We start from the raw sequence: 17,072 nt of genomic DNA, 5'->3' as shown, positions 1-17,072 counted from the left end.
TTTGGGTTGAAACTAATGTCTCAAACTTTTTGAGGCTCATAATTACTCACATAAGACCCTAAATTACATAGGTTTTTGTGGAGTTTGGTTTCCAGGGTCTTTAAGCTGGCTACTTGCACTTGCTGCCTCTTCACATCACATTTGTTGGCACAGTCTGAGCATCTTTTTCATGGACTAGTAAATATTTTGTAGGCAAATACTTTATCCTCAATGCAATACCTCCCTGGAGGCATTCCACAAAGCAGCCTTAGCAAGTCAACTTTAAAATGTGTTAGAAAATTATCTCCTGAAACTTACCAATCAACATGCATGTCTGAATCATATTCCTAAACAAGTTTTGTTTTACAGATTCAAATTATCACCAGCATAATACTGTAGCAGCATTTTTCAGTTATCTGGCTGATTTAGTAATCCTGCTTTGTGAAATAACCTCAGGTGTGATAAATTTAGTGGAAATGTGGGCATTGAACACACAATTTCTATGTAAAGAAATAGTTTAAAAACAAACCGGTAACATGTACATTAGATTCTGCCTGTGTGCTATTATGTTTCCCAAATACAGTAATAATTGCCAAAAGATTGTAGCTATGTACTAATTAAGACCAACCCCAGACAAGTTCAGTGCACAGGATTTTGACTATTTTTAGATACTGCTGCAGATATTGGCTGTGGACGTCTGGGTATGGTAAGCAGTGTAGGGAATTTACTAAATATTTTGCCCCGTCTGTGTTCATCTTCTGGCAGGTGCTGAGTGTTTAAGTAATCTAAAAAAAATTAAGTAATCTCATTGAGATTTCTTGGGGGCGTTTTTGCCCTTTGCCCGTGATTTTCCTACACTGGTCATAAGGCACTTGGGACAGTCGTTTTGCAGGCTGACATACTTCTCACCTTGCTTTCGACATCAAGCTCACTCTGGCCCATGCTCTCTGAACATTTTGGCTGCGCTGGCTGCTCCAAGGCTAGCGCCATGAGAAACACTGATCAATTTATAGAAATTCTAAATTGTATATCTTAGAAAACCGAATAGGGGCATAACCTGAAACATTCTTCCATACTTATCCAGACCTGGAAATAACATCAAATTCCATACTGCATGAGAAGAACCCTGTAGAAGGAACTGTGCAAACATCCAAAATACCAATATAATTTCATGTACAAATGTCAAAGCCTGGCAAGGGGTTGATATTAGCAGCATGTCTGATCTAACACTGATATTAGCAGCATGTCTGATCTAACACTAATACAGAGTTACACTGCCACAAGATCCTCAAGTGACGTGCTCCGCCAAGAATTCCAAATGCAGCACCAAACTAAGAAATGTACCGATTAGTTTGTAGTCATTGCAGTTTGCATTTTAGAAACCAGGACCAAATCACATTCAATAAATTGCAATATTTTGGACCAACTCGTCAAGTGGTCAATAAATACAGAAAACGCATCAAAAAGGAACACGTCTGACACCAACTTCCACGTTAACATTTTATTGACACCTCATTTCTTGGCTTTGAAGTATTCCTCGATCACGTCCTTGGCTTGAGACTCCTTGCCATAATCCTGCACAGAAAGATTCAGTTAAGACGAGGATTAAGAGATGAACAGGCACCATACAGACCATCTGTAAACTGTCTCAAGTTCTGTCAACAAATTTGAATCTGTTGACCAACTTCACAGTCCTTCCCACAAGGGAAATCAGCGATTTTGTGTAGAAAAATAGAATTCCCTGAGCACACAATTACGGCACTGAGATTGCCAATGAAACACAGTACTTCTTGTGATTGGTCATGTGTAGCCATTCTTAGGGACCCCAGACACCACAGGCTGGTGACGGGGCTCGTACCCTGGCTATCAATCTAGCCAGGATTGATCAACAACAGCTGCATGGCACAAGGCGCAGCACCTGCACTTGCCTGGCAACGCTAGCGGAACACGGTTTTATGATGTCACAAAACCTCTATTCACTATAGGGAGCCAAAGTGGAACGTCACTTCCTGCTTCAGCACTGTACCAGAGATTTTCATCCGCCATTTATTTTCCCATAGACATTTGTAAAATGTGTATGAAAATAGTTGTACTTGTTCAAACTAAAAACAGTACAGATATATTTAGAAACAGGAGAGATCGCATAACATTTCACTCAGCAGGAAGCGACGTTCACTTTGCCTCTCTATTCACCAGCAACCTGTTCCATCACAATTCACAATCTCCATTGACTACACAGTGTAGTCCATCTATGACTAAACAATGGGTATTCCATGGACAATACGTGTATGATTGCACCATAGGGAACTCTTTCACTCCATTTCTTATTTTTGTCATCATTCATTCATTGCATCATATACCCAAGCAACATGCTGTAGTTGGGTAAAGGGGGTACTTTGATTCATAAATCCGCTAACATGTATGCAACGGACCAAGCAATTCGCTGGTCGAACCTGCGCAGGACTTGCTCATCGCAAATGAGCCTCATCATTTAAGAAGCCTGCTCAATTACATCACTTCTGCAAACACCCTTCAGTTACACACAGCATTCCATTTATGCACAGACTCAAAACAGTTCAGCTGAAGACTCCAGAAGAAAGGATGTATTTACCTTGATCACGACACAGCTGCAGCCCACCACCTTACGGGGTTTGCCCTCACGGTCGATCTTGCACAGACCAACCCACTCGCCGAGCTTCTTGTTGTCATCAACCTGAAAAAGTTCAAATGCATTGTTTACATGCACAAAATTTGCTCTTAGGTGATTAAAAAAATGTTTAAATTGTCAGGTAGGTGCCTTTATCTGGATTATCATAAGGGCATACCAAGTAAGTAAGCAAGTAAGCATAACCCAGTGTGGGACATGATAAATTAATGCCACTGTTGTGCATGGCCATGGTCAGGGACATGCACGACAATGTAGTGTCAGCAGCAACGGCTTATAAGTCCAAGCCTTCAGAGCCATTGGGCAGTGAGGCAGAATAAAGCACCAGTGTTGGCTGGATCTCAGACAGAAATTGGGTAACAGTGGCAGTCTCCTCATGGTAGTCAGTAGAGGGAGCCAAATTATCATCATCGATACAGCAATACTGTAGACAAAACATGCTATCCTCACTCCAATGTTAGTACTGCGCAAACATTTTATTTTTTTAATTGCGTAGAGACTTGCTCAACAAAATGATCAGTCAAGTTTAATTAAAGGACTGATTTTTGCTTTTACTGAAATTGGGATATAATGCATCCCTCGTGTGCCCCCCATGAAGTCGTGGTTGGCAGGTTAATTACCTTGATCAGGTTGATCTGATGCTCAGCGCAGAGGGCCTCCACCAGCTTGACGTACATGGGCTCGTCGCAGTTGGCCGCAAGGACACAGAGGTGGGCCTGGCGCCTGAGGACAGAAACAGAGTTAAATCACAGTAAGAGATGATCCGACATTTACAGATTCCAGCACCTGATGGTACATCTCAGACAACAATTGGGTAACAATGGCAGTCTTCGTCAGTGAATTCAGGAGAGGGAGCCACGGTATCATCAGATACACCAACTTGGGCACAAACATCAAACCAACAGCTACATAAAGGGAAAGGATTTTAACATACTTGTCCAGCGCCTTGGCAGCCTCACGGATACCACGGGCCAGGCCATCGTGGATGAGTGCGGTCTTGAGCACTTCGGGGAGAGCGGTATTGACATCCATCACACCTCCGGCAGCAACAACTCCGCTGTTGTCAAAAAAGGGGATGGGAGAAAAACAAAAATGCTCAGAGAGATGCCACATACTGTAACAGGGAGGGCAAACTTTTGGGTTTGGAGTAGACGAGCTTCCAGCATTGTCAGAAAGCGAATCTCACTCATTTGAGAGTGAAGGGGTATCCGACCAAAGATTGTAAAGTCATCATTCAAGTGTCAGAGCTCGCTTACTTTTAAGAGAATGGCACCAGTATAAAAAAATATCTGTGCCGCTGTCAGTTCAGTATAACTAGTAGAAGAAACTTATGAACATGCACCTTTTTATGAGTTTTATGACTTGAGATTTTTATGATCGATATGCATCCAAATGAGGTTTCAATTGTAGTTCATATCAGTTATCAACGCTAGAATAATCACTTCAATTTGGTTTTGAAGTTTCACTGAAATTCTGTTAGAAACAGTTTGGCCCCAAACATTGTCTGTGGGGAATCGTATTAGCAAACACAGCATGTTGTCATTTGTCAAGTTGAAACTGTTTTAGACTGAATGCTAACGTTAGCTAGCGACTCGGTGAGCGCACTTTTAGCCCAGCTAGCGAGGATGCGCTGGTCAGGTTGAACTGGGTCCCTTTCTCCATATCCAAATTGTTCTGAGCAAACATTAACTTTAACTTAATAAGAAGCGTTGATATACTTTCCACGCACTTGTTTACAGGCAAGTTCGAGGCGCTTAGCTTCTAGTCAACAGCTAGCACCTACGTACCGTTCCAAGCAAGTAACGTCATGCTCACCCTTCCTCGGCCATAATTGTAGATTAGCGATGGATGGTGAACCTAAAATTCTGCAATAAAGAGCAGATGTGAAAGAAGAGTTAGTATCCATCGCAAACAGGTCACTGTGGTGAACGTTTAACATAGGATGTTGGCAAAATCTTGTAGATTGTCACGGGAGATGAAGAAAGGCACCCATACCTCCTCTCGGACAGCGGGTAAAGAGGACGTCATCAGTCCGCGACATTGCTTTAACAACATCAACAGGACCAATCTGCTCATACACGTGTTGTCCATTCTTCTGCCTGTTGTCATTTGAGATGGTAAGTTTACTGACTATTGTGTAACACCAGTATACCCGGCAGAGATATGTATGTATACCTATGCGACTTGTGTTTTAATCATTGACTGTATTCTTTCCTGGGGGAGGACCGTCAGACCCCCCATCAATCATGTATCTTTCCAAGTTTGTTTCCTCGTTTTAAAAACATAGCCAGGTGCCCTGCCCATGTTTATATTGTAGCCTATATTGTATTCATTTTCCACTATTATATTCTCTGGTTGTGGGGTTGAAGATGATATTTTATTCAGATATTTCTTCAATTTGGATAGAGCGGAGAAGAGTGTTGGAGGATCATGGGAGTGACTTGGTGAAGAGCATGTATCTTTTTTATCCTATATATTTTTTTTAAAGTGGAATATCTGGAGTATGGTAGGCTATATCAGAAAATGCTAGCCAATAAACACACATGCCCAAAAAGACAAAGGGCTTATGAAAAAGGTGTTGGTTCATAGGGCCAGAGAGCGGTCGATTTGGTCAATTTATCATGAATAATGTTCATTTTATTATGAACAGAAATAGGTGTCATCCCCCCCAACGGCCCCAGGAACAAATCTCTCTAAGCTGAAGTCAAAAGTTGGCAGCCCTGTTTGAAGCAATGCTTTCCTATGAGTACCTGTAGTTACGATATTTATTTAGCTATAGGCCTACCTATCCTATTAACTAATGTTAATGCCATTTTCATTGACTGTTTTCATGATGTGTGTGTGTGTGTGTGTGTGTGTGTGTGTGTGTGTGCAGCCATATGCACAGGACTAGGCTATACAATAACATGACTGTAAACTGAGGGAACAGAGGGAATATACTGTATAGCAAGTATGGACGACATAGCCTGAATTCACATTTTCCTCTCTGCTGTCGTGCTTTCCCCCCTTTTTATACATTTTGATCTTGTTGCAGACTTAGTGATTTGGGGGCCCGAAGCAAATGCAAGCTAGAGGCACCCTGAATCCCACCTCTCTCCCATTTTGATCCATCCGTTCCCTATATTACCTTCAAGCTAGGGCTGAGAAAAGTCTGCATGCAAGTGCTTAAGCGGAAAACTTGGAGCCTTGCCGGCGGCAGCTAGTCTCTTCAAACAGACGGTTGGCTCTCGCAATTTTCAAATGCTTCCACCTAAAACGTCTGTACTTTGAGCTGGGAAAACTTGGTCAAAATGGAATGGGATACTCAGGGAAAAATAATGAGCAATGCTAGGGGGATGTCGTGGATGTCGCGCCTAAAGGCAGGTGATTGGAGTAATACGAGCGGATGTCCCGCCTATCGGCTCGTATTTCTCCAATCACTTGCATCGGATCGAACTTCCTCCGGTCTGAAGCGTTGTTTTTTTCCCTTAACTTCCTTTGTCCATCTATTGTGGGCGTGAATTACATACTGTTTAAGCTGCATTCGCAGAATGGAGAAGAGACAGTCTGGCTTGAGAGTCTAGGCGGGAGCTAGACCCATATACTCAAACGTCAGCTTGACGAGGGGGTCACAGGGGAGTCCCTAGCAAAATGAGTAAATTGTGTGATTTCACTAGGGTTTCAATGACTAAGTTAGCCCAAGGAGAGAATGTAGTGCATATACTTGGTAATAGCTTTCACTCTGTCCTGTTATCTCCCCATCTACATTATATTATATATAGCCCTCAGCGCACACAGTGCGGGCTTTGACGCTGTAGCATCTTTTCCATTTCACATTTCATTTGTCTTCTGTGGGGCCCTCTGGATGCTGGGGGCCAGGGCTCAAGGTAGTCCACTGTCTTTGCCTAATGGTACTGTAAAGCCCGAAACGCACAGGGAGCGACACTTGACTTGACGCACTCAATTTATGCCCCTAAAGCGCACTGCAAGCATCAGATCTGAAACGTATACACCACAGAATGACAGAACCATCAGTATTTGGGGGGAAAGGCCACTAATTTATATGTAGGCACTACTAGGCAGGCACAATGACAGATGAAAAAAAGTTGTTATAGTGTAGTTTTGAGCCCCTGTCAGTAAGAGGCTGTTGGATCATCCTACCTGTTGTAGAAAATTGAAGTTCCATTGGCATTTCCTAATCAATAAGCTATAATTATAATTGCATACGCATAATTAATGCTATGAGTTATTAGTCATAAGACATCTCACACATGCAGAAATGGAGATGCACACACATAGGAGGAGATTTCTTCACCCTCTGCTCCATAGCACATGGAGGTCAAAACAGACTTTCACCCACTGCATGAGGTTGACCTTGCTGATGCAGACAGGCAGCCCTGTAGGCTCCAAGTCAAGTCATCACCCCTCCTCTCTCTGTTTCTCTCTGCCTTCCTTTGCCTATAAAGCGTATGTCAAATTGTGACATCGCCACTGAATACATTGGAACTCTGTATGACATACCAAAATGTGTACATTGAGAATTCAGTCCTTTGGCAATGCAGTTTGCCAAAGTAATGTATGGCTTTAAATATACTTTTATAAGACACTTCCCGGACTCTTGGTTTCATTCAATTTGGTTTATATAAGCTGTTATAATTATCATATATGATGAGGAGTGGTGAAATTCCATTCTACAACACTACCTGTCTAGCCATGCAGAGGGGGAGAAAAAAGAGGCAGCGGGAGAAAATGATGCAATTATTCTGTCCAAACTTTCACCAATCTAATCTCATCATGACATCGAGGGATAGGCTATATTTTGCTAGCCGATGCGTTTAGAACAAATAACAGAAATAACAAATCTTGGCATTATGATCATTACGACACTAAAGTCAAAGAGTGTAACTAGTAAAAATAAAAATAAAAATTAAACATGCAAATTATTCAGAAGACCTTTTGGTTATGTTATATGATGCTTTGAGCATCATTCATACATTAATCAACAAAAATGGGTTACATGTGCATCTGTGACCAGTCAAATAAAACAAAAGGAAACAGAAATATAACAGTTCTCTTTTACAAATGTATTTGTAAAGGCAAGTTTGTCATGTATTTCAAAGGCGCTCGACATGGTGAGATGTCCTGTAGACCTATGCCACCATCCCTTTTAGAGCTTGAGGAAAGTCTCTAAATCTTCCATCTCCACTGCATTGTCAAATGCAGCATAGTCCTAGAGAGAAAGAGAGTGGGGGATAGAGAGACAGTCAGAGATAGTGCATTAGATATACAGGTACTGTTTACAATCAGATATTGTTAATTAATAATACTGTAGTATGTTGTTTTCATGTTAGGAGATCACCTGACAGCTTACTGTAGATTTATGACTGGTGACTGGTCATAGTTTAGTATGAAGCTCCAATTTCTGCCTAATGGTATTGTAACCACACACTGAAGCTCCAATTTGACCTTTTATTTAGCCATCCACAAGTGTGGATGGCTAAAGGAAAGGTAAAATTGGAGCTTCAGTGTGCGGACCTTCCTTTTTTCATCCTGTACTGTTTTTTGGTTCCTGCACCTGCTTTACGTTTGTTTGGATGTGCGCGACTGCCTCAAATACTGACTGGTCATAGTTTTACATTATTATTAAAGTTGGTAGTCTTCCTGTGTAGGAACCCCTATGCCAGGGGTTTTCAAAGTCTGAGACTGGGCCTGCCCCCAGACAAAGCTTGGAAAAAGGAGACCCCCCTCGCTTAATTCCTGGATGCCTATGGGATCCTGATATTGTTATTTGATTCCATAGGCACTCAACAATTGAGCCAAGATAGCCTGATATTGCTGTTTGACATACTTCCGACTTTTCCACACAGACCGACTGTATCTGTAGCAGAAGCTCAGTTCAGTACCTTACTGTACTACTTTTCACCATTAGGTGTCAGCGCCTTCACCACAGATTTAGGTTGGGTGTTTGAGCAACCAAACCTCATGTTAATCTTTGACTTTGTGAAGGGCTAAACTGCTAAAGTATTGAATGGCACCACCATGGCAAAATGAAGAACTACAAAACTTTCACCAAAATGTGTTATCTGTGAGATTGTAGGCTATGTAGAACTTTTACCAAAAGAGTTTGCCCCATGGGCTTCGGCCCGACTAATGGCTGCTTGCCTTTAGCAATTGTGAACGTTGTCTTCTTCAGAGGTTGATTACAGCCTGTCGGGCTTAATGAGCAACCTCCACCAGTCCAACAGCATTTCTATCATAGAAACGTCTGAACGTGTGTGCGTGTGTGCGTGCGCGTCTCTGTGTGTGGGTGTGTGTGCGTGTGTGCGTGCGTGCGCATCTCTGTGTGTGCGTGTGACTGGCTGTAGTGTGTGTATGCAAACAGACCAGTGGGTGTGAATGATCATTGTGTAAATATTGATTTGATCCCTGCATCCACACCCTAGATTAGCAAAGTGAACGTTCCTGCTCGTGAAATGGATCAAACCTGTGGGCATTTTTCACTTCATTGTGACATCTTAGTTGCAGTTGCAGTTGAGGCAGCTGACATGCTTTTTGATGATACACACCCAGTGCCATTGTTGATTACCGCATGCCGACAAACAGTGTGCCTGAAGTTGTGACTGTTAAAGACTCAGACTGCTACAATCGCCTGCTGTTTCAGATGAGTCATCATGCTATACAGAGCATACTAATCTCTGCTCAGACAGGCAAACGACAGTGTCGAGCAGAGATTGTATTGTTATTTGTGCAGGCCACTGTGTGAGACTTACCCCACAGTAGGCGTCCCCGTTGCATATTTGAGGGGGCAGTGCCTTCGGGTCCCCTGCCTTCATCCTCATCGCCTTCTTGTCTTCCTCACTAGTGGAAATGTCCACAAGCTCGTAGGGGATCTTCTTACCGTCCATGACCATTTGGATCCTTTGCTGATTCTTCTTTATCTGGAGGACAGGGCAAGGCAATTATCCCATTTAGACTGAATTGAACAATGTAATCTCTACTTACTTTGGACAAGCAGTTAGTTATTAAGTCTTAAGTTTCAGTTGAAACTCCTTTGCAAACTCTCAGCTGGTTTGTTCCTGTGATCATATGAGGTGGGAACAGCAACATGACACAGGATACCGTGATGAGAAAAGTTAGCCTCACTGTTCACAATTAGCAGCTACTGTACGTCTGTTCAAATAAAATCCATCTATATTGCACAAATATTATTCAACGTCCCATGACACAATAGTTTTATGAGAAGTACTTAAAGCCCCCTAAAGTCAAAAATCAGTTTTTCTTCTTGTTCCTACAGTTGGATGTCTGAGCTTTACTGTGCTGAATGATGTCTGTGCAGAGTTGGACACTATTTTATTTAGTTATTTAACTTTTTAACTAGAAGGCGTTTCCACAATCGTCTGCTGAAAGTGGAAAGTTTCTAGCCTGGTAGTCTCGCTAGCCAGCCTCTCTTCCCTTCCGTCAGAGAGTCTGGCGCCGCAGGTTTCCATTGTGGGATTGCGAAAAAAATGGTCTGTTTGGGTTAACCAATCATCCTCGTCTTGGGCGGTGCTTAGCGTTAGTGCCCTTGGAAAATAGTTTCGGGGTGGAACTTGTGTCGGCGGAACATTTACACAGGAGGAGGAGAGCTCACAGGCATAAAGTCACTGTTAGACAGCAAATGTTCTAAACATATTCTCTTGATATCTTTACAACCATCCACCGAAAGTGCCGAGCAGGCCTTCTTTATTGCACAATCCAAATTTTCTTCAAAACTTGCCATTTTCAGCGTGTAGCAATGAGTTAGCCTGTAGGTTTCTGCCGTTAGCTTTCTACGCTAGCTAGTTAGCGTTCGGCGGGAGCATTACAGCGACACACATGGGAGCGGAAGCCGCTCCGGTTGACATGTGGTCGGAGCCAATGACAGAGCGTGACAGAGCTTGCAAGCGGATATCCTGCTGCCACCGAAACAGCCGCTCGAATGGGAGAGCAACTTTAGAGCAGGGGCGGGCTGATCCCCGTTGCCTGTTTCCACGGCGCCAGACTCTCTGACAGAAAGGAAGAGAGGCTGGCTAGCGAGACTACTAGCCTGGTAAACCAGCCAGGTCACGTGAACTCACATTTCATTTTGTTCTACCAGACCGTCTGGCCTCAAGCTTTCACCCAGTGTTTAGCAGTGGACGGAAGTTGGGCGGGTGTACTTGCCTTGACAGACAACTCCTTCAGCCAATCAGCGTTGGATCCAGCCAAATCCAAATCCACACGGGAACACGGCAAAAACAACTTTTCCGCCAAGATACTCCTGTACTTGTTTAATTGTTGCTATTTCTGCAATAACTGTACTTTATGGCTGTTTAAACTCGACAAACGTTGACATTACTGCTCGAGGCGGACAGGCACGGAGGCAGCCATTACTGTTTTGCTAGCGGCATTCCTGATTGGCCGTTACGATGTCAACTACAAGGCGGGCCGCTGATTGGCTAGTACGCTTTACAGTTTCTGCAAACACCCTCCCAGGGCTTGAGGCCAGACGGTCTGGTAGAACGGAATGAAATGTGAGTTCACGTGACCGGCTGGTTTACCAGGCTAGAAAGTCTCTCTGAGCTCACTGAAAAGGCAGTTTTCAACAAGCATGGTTCGTCACATCGCGAATCCTGGAGCCAATCACTATCCAGTATTCAGCATTTAAAGCCCAAACACATTCTCACTCCCAACTCGTCATATACTGCAGATCGGTCAGGAACCCTTCTTGTCGTCACTTTGTCATGAGTTGGGAGTGAGAATGTGTTGAAAGCCTGTGTAGTATGGTAGTATGCTGTGATTGGCTAGTTGGCTTCTCGATCACCCTGATTAGTCACCTTGGATTTTTAATGAGGCAGATAGGGGAAGTCATTTTAAGGATTTTAACAAGATAATTTAACCTTTTTTGTGGGAAAAACCATCAGACCCAAATTATTATACAAAGTAGAGTATTTTATATACATGTTGAATGTTATTGATATATATTAGGAGCAAAACCCGAGATAGATTGTATGTGCTCGTCCCATACTGTAGCATGCAGGTAAAGGTATAAAACAGGTAAGATTGCATACTGTACCTCCATGCTACTGCTCACCAAGGTAAAATACAATATAACCGACATATTTGCTAATTTAACAACAAGGCTCTAGGAATACTCTAGTTACACATACGCAAGCTTCGATTTGTGCAGTCGTCTGTTTGAGCGCTGTGACGCCTGTGAAGGTGTATATAAGGGAGTGGTGGTGGAGGTGTGCTCATGTCAAAGAGGTGGAGAGAGGCAGGCACGGTGAGAAGAACAGAGAATGTTAAATATCCAGGCATGTGCTGCAACAGCAGACAAGGTGAGCAGGTTTGGACATGGCTTACCTGCCTGCTGGACACACCCACTTGTCTGTCTACCATGCCTGTTGTAGCTTGTCTGCCTCAACACACGCACGCGCGCACGCACGCACACACGCACACACGCACACACACAAAATGAAGAAGTACCAAGTTGATAATTGCTAAAGGTAAGCTGCCATTGGCGGGGCTCAAGCCCTGACAGTGAGAATATGAGCTTGATTCTTTTGGTCAAAGTTCTACATAGGCTACATTTCAAAGATAACACATTTTGGTGAACGTTTTGCCATTCTTCATTTTGCCATTTGAACCGTTTGTCCTCATGGTGGTGCTATGCAACACTTTAGCCCTTCACAAAGATATTAACATGAAGTTTGGTTGCTCAAACCCCCCACCTAAATATGTGCTGACACCTAATGGTGAAAAGTAGTAAGGTACTGAACTGAGCTTCTGCTATTGGCTGGTCTCTGTGCCCTGTGACACACCCACAGAGCTGCTTACACACATGCATTATCACTACTCACATCCCACATAGAGAGCCAAAGTGGAACGTCACTCCCTGCTTCAGCACTGTACCAGAGATTTTCATCCGCCATTTATTTTCCCATAGACATTTCGTAAAATGCTTATAAAAATAGCTTTACTTGTTCAAACCAAACGGTTCAGATATATTTAGAAACAGGAGAGATCGCATAACATTTCATTCGGACCACAACGTAAAAAAAATTGGCTTTAAAGAAAAAAGTTTAAGTTTTGTTCCGAGTGAAATGTTCTATGGTCTCTCCCGATTCTAAATATAGCTGAACCGTTTGGTTTGAGTAAAACTCTTTTTTATAAGCATTTTATGAAATGTCTATGGGAAAATAAATTGCGGAAGGAAATCTCTGGTACAGTGCTGAAGCAGGAAGTGACGTTCACTTTGCCTCTCTATATCAACATCAACAAGCCACAGTAGCCCAGCCTTACGGCCGGCCCTGTAAGAATTTCTGTGACTGACATTCATTCGGCCTGAATGTCTTCTGTGCCCCTCAAGAGATGTAGTGATTAAATTAGGGATGCACGATATATCGGCAATCATATCGGTATCGGCCGATGTTGGTCATTTTTTAACATATCGGTCATATCGGTATCGGTCAGATGTTGCAATGTTAATATCGGTTATCATTATCAGCCAAATTCTTCACATTGATATGAAATAATGCAGTAAATCTATGATTTATGGGCTTTTCCAAAGGCTTTGCAAATAAAGAAATGCATAACTTTTTCAAATTCAGTGTTAACATGTGTTTTTCAGTATGTACAAAATGTGATGATCATAAAAATGTGGTTTTATACAGATCATATCGACATCGGTAAATATCGGTTATCGGCCATAACAGCAATGTTAATATCGGTTATCGGCATCGTCCAAAATTTTCATATCGGTGCATCCCTAGATTAAATTAACACTTCCAGGATTTGTATACAAGTTAGGATTCATTGTTGTGTGATTAATGTGATTAATGTTAAATTACAGCAACCAGCTAGGTACTCCCATGCTGAAATACATTTATTTTTCATTTTAATTCATTCATTCATTCATTCATTCATTCATTCATTCATTTATGGGGCTTCTTTCAGAGACAGCAACTATAATGTGAAAACTCAAACAAAAACTGGTGCAGGTGCATTCAGTGTATAAGAAATGCAAATTTATTGGTCAACATTCTCATACATTGTATACTCACATAATGTAGAGAGCCAAAGTGAACGTCACTTCCTGCTTTTCTCCCTGTACCAGCGTGTGAAAAAATATGAATGGTGGTGAACAAAGTGATACGCTACCTTTTTGATCCCGTTTGAATTGTGCCACGAGAGTACACACGTCATGTTTGTCACTGTAAAAGATAACTCTGCAAGTCGAGAAAGTCGCAGTTTGTGGTAAAACTGTGGCACTATAAGTTATAAATCAGAAGGACTATACGCACAACCAGTCGCGTAAGTGACGTCTCTCCCGCCAGTCCATTGTTGTTGATGGTGTGATGTATAATGTGCGACAGGCGATGGAGCTGATTGACAAAACTAAACATTTCAGTTTTAGGACAAACTGCGACTTTCTTGACATGCGTAGTTATCTTTTAAATTGACAAAAGTTAACACGTGTACCCCGTGGCACAATTCAAATGGGATAAAAAAGTAACGTATCCGTTCACAACCATTGATATTTTTTCATGCACTGGTACCGGGAGAAGCAGGAAGTGACGTTCACTTTCGCTCTCTATTATCATGCATTGTAAAGTCAGTGTGAAAAGCGCACTATAAGCATTTGCTATCCATGATCAATTCCTTCATGCAGGTCAGTGAAGCATACATACAGTTTATTTGTTTTGTGGTTGGATGGTATTCAAGTTATTTGTTGGCACAGTCTTTGCTAATTCACCATCGTTCACCAATACATTACTTCTGAAGCAATAGACCCTTTTCATGGGGGCCATTTTGTGTCGAAAAGACAGAATAAACACAGGTGCAAGCAAAACATTAATGAGGGTTTCAAAATTCCAATCATGGAAGTTGGAAACCCTCATTAGTGTTTTGCTTGCACCTGTGTTTACGATGCCTTTTCGACACAAAATGGCCCCCGTGAGAAGGGTCTATTCATCCATGCGCCGCACATCAATAGTAACCACTTTACTATTACAAGAAAAAAATGATCCTGCTCTACTCTGATTACAACAGCGTTTTACATATTAGCCTATTTACAATTAAGCTTTCAGTATCTGCAATGTTGGATGCACAACTATAGGATGCCATATCCGTGTGTGAACTACTGTATTAGAGGTGTACAGAGACATCATTATCTGTATCTGTTCCACCAACAAAATTATCTGTCCCTGTCCCTGTATTTTGGCTGTGTTTACCCCCGATAAAACGTAACAAAATGTTTATTTAAACTAAAATGATGTAACACCGTAGTAACACCTCTGACACACCCACCAAACGTACCTCAAAACCCGTTGCACACTGTTTCACATTGTTTCGAGGAAACATGACGTTCAACCCGGAAACCGTAGCAAAACTGTATTCGAATATAAGAATGGAAGTGGCCATGATGGTTTATACCAGAAGTCACGTTAAATCAGGCGAATGTACATGCATTTGACAATGCCATTTTTGTGCCTTCAAAGCATCACATTGATTTAATATTGGCATAAGTAATTATGAAATCTATTTCCACATCCTCATACTCTAGCCTACATATCATCTTTGTTTTATAAACCGAAAAATTCTGTTGTGCATTGGAAATGGAAACTATTTAGCCTACGGTAAAGATATATGTAAAAATATCCTTCAGTTGAAGGGAATCATCTTAATTTCCAATGATGCTGCGTTCACTTTTCTTGATTGTGTTAACAATTTTCAGCTATATGTACTTTACTGAATATTTATTTTTCTGACAACTTTTTACTTGTACTCCCTACATTATTTGTAATTTCCATTACTGGGTAATTAGTTTTGTAGTTTGGCAAACTGCTTTTTCCTTACTTTCTACTACTTCAATTTTCAAAACAGGCTTGTTACTTTAGCCTTTGTTCACACAGGACGCCTAACGTAAGCAGAACTGAAGGTTGAGGCGGGCTCAAGCAGAGCAGACGCTTAACCATTCACACAAGAAGCCTTCTCTTTTCCTCTCAGCGCCTACTCGGCGGCGCGCCTTGAACTCCCAATCTCCCATTGACTTCATGCCAGGCTTGACGCGCCACGCTTGGAAAATAGGACTGAATCCTGAATGATCGCGCGAGGAAGGCTTGAGCATGCCTTGAACGTGACACTCACGCGGCTGGTGTGAACGGCTTTACCTGTTAACAGAGAGCCCCAGGAACGAGTCCGGAAATCATCGATGCTAACACTGCTGGTTCTTCACTGTTTTCGCCTATGGGATTTTTGAATGGGTTTTTGGCGCAATGCTTCTAATAAGGTCTCTGGGCAACGCAAGCTTAATCAAACGTGAACCAGTGTTCAGTAGGATAATCTTCACACATGAGGACCATGTGTCAAGTCCGGGACTTCCGCGTTCCGACTACAAAAATACGTTATCCCTGGGGCTCTCTACAAGGACATCTAAATGAAACTTGGGGGTTCAGCGTAGGTTGAGCTTAGGTTGAGCGTTGCTTCAGCGTATAGTGTGTACGACCACTTAGTTTTAATTCACGGCAGACAAAAATGATGTAATGTTGTTTGTCTCTCTCGTCTCGCGCTCTCCCAGCTTTCACGCAGTATGTGCACCTTTTTTGTGGAAAAACCATAGCACACAAATTATAAATCAAAGTATAGTCTTTATGTATCTTAAAATGTTTGGAGGGGATATTTTAAGTTTAATAGTCTTCGAATTATATTAATATGACATGAGTTTCAATTAGCTCTGCACAGAAACAACCTGTAGAAATACTTTTTTACTTTTATACTTTATTACATTTCAGAGCCTGTACTTTTTTAAACTTTTACTTGAGTAAAAAAAAATCACTTCTACTTTTCGTTACTTCATCTTTTTTTTTACACATAACTAAATAATTAGTGCTACCCTTCCCATCGCAGCTAGGGAAATGTGAATTACTACTTTACAACAGCAATAGGCTAAAGTAATACACTATTTATTTATTTGTTTAATGATGTATTTATTTATTTATTCGTTCATTTATTTATTCATTTTGTTTATCTATTTCTGCCAGTTTTATTTTATTTTTTATGCCTTAAAATGAGGTGTACAAACATATTTAATACCGTTCCCCTAATATTCCTACGATATATCTTAAGTTTTGTGAAATCATGCTTCATGACATGTGTTGTCATTTCTAAAGGTAATGCCATCATTTTGGTTATGGATCAATGAGTGGCTCAAGCTCGTTACACATTTGCCCAGTCAAGTCTTCAGTGGTATTTCTCTCAACAGAGTCACCAAAATCAACTTTGTCTTCTGGGCTGTGAACCTTTCCATACTCAATGTTGCATCTCATGTTGTAGTCCCTGAGGATGATAAGAACAAAATGAACAATACTCTCTTAGTCATAGGCTAAATGTCACTCTCAGGTCTTTCAGCTAATTCTCAAATTAAATGTATATATCTTGGCAAATATCA

At 41.7% G+C, this 17,072-nt stretch overlaps 3 protein-coding genes across 3 annotated transcripts in view; all 3 read right to left on the bottom strand.

The window, feature by feature from the left end:
* Positions 1-1,464: 1,464 nt before the first annotated feature.
* On the bottom strand, positions 1,465-4,680 carry rps12 (ribosomal protein S12). Its single transcript, XM_083642672.1, has 6 exons — positions 4,640-4,680; positions 4,460-4,509; positions 3,579-3,701; positions 3,265-3,367; positions 2,591-2,692; positions 1,465-1,554 (listed from the first exon to the last, which is right to left on the bottom strand). Exons 2-6 carry the CDS (start codon positions 4,471-4,473, stop codon positions 1,492-1,494), a joined length of 405 nt encoding a protein of 134 aa, XP_083498798.1. The 5' UTR covers positions 4,474-4,509; positions 4,640-4,680; the 3' UTR covers positions 1,465-1,491.
* Positions 4,681-6,668: 1,988 nt separating this feature from the next.
* On the bottom strand, positions 6,669-11,849 carry LOC310782580 (SH3 domain-binding glutamic acid-rich-like protein 3). Its single transcript, XM_083643259.1, has 3 exons — positions 11,697-11,849; positions 9,394-9,561; positions 6,669-7,853 (listed from the first exon to the last, which is right to left on the bottom strand). The coding sequence occupies exons 1-3, from the start codon at positions 11,739-11,741 to the stop codon at positions 7,791-7,793; spliced, it is 276 nt and encodes a 91-aa protein (XP_083499385.1). The 5' UTR covers positions 11,742-11,849; the 3' UTR covers positions 6,669-7,790.
* Positions 11,850-13,643: 1,794 nt separating this feature from the next.
* The window catches only part of LOC310782391 (uncharacterized protein), a 61,204-nt gene continuing 57,775 nt past the window's right edge, over positions 13,644-17,072 (bottom strand). Inside the window, exon 43 of the mRNA XM_083643055.1 lies at positions 13,644-16,960. Within this exon, the coding sequence (XP_083499181.1) occupies positions 16,813-16,960 (148 nt within the window). The 3' untranslated portion in view covers positions 13,644-16,812. The remainder of the gene's footprint in view (positions 16,961-17,072) is intronic.

This window comes from Poromitra crassiceps (genome assembly GCF_964638095.1).
Source record: "Poromitra crassiceps genome assembly, chromosome: 9".
In the NCBI taxonomy this organism is placed as follows: Eukaryota; Metazoa; Chordata; class Actinopteri; order Beryciformes; family Melamphaidae; genus Poromitra; species Poromitra crassiceps.
The sequence above is the reverse complement of the archived record's forward strand: the minus strand, read 5'-3'. Positions and strand labels throughout refer to the sequence as shown.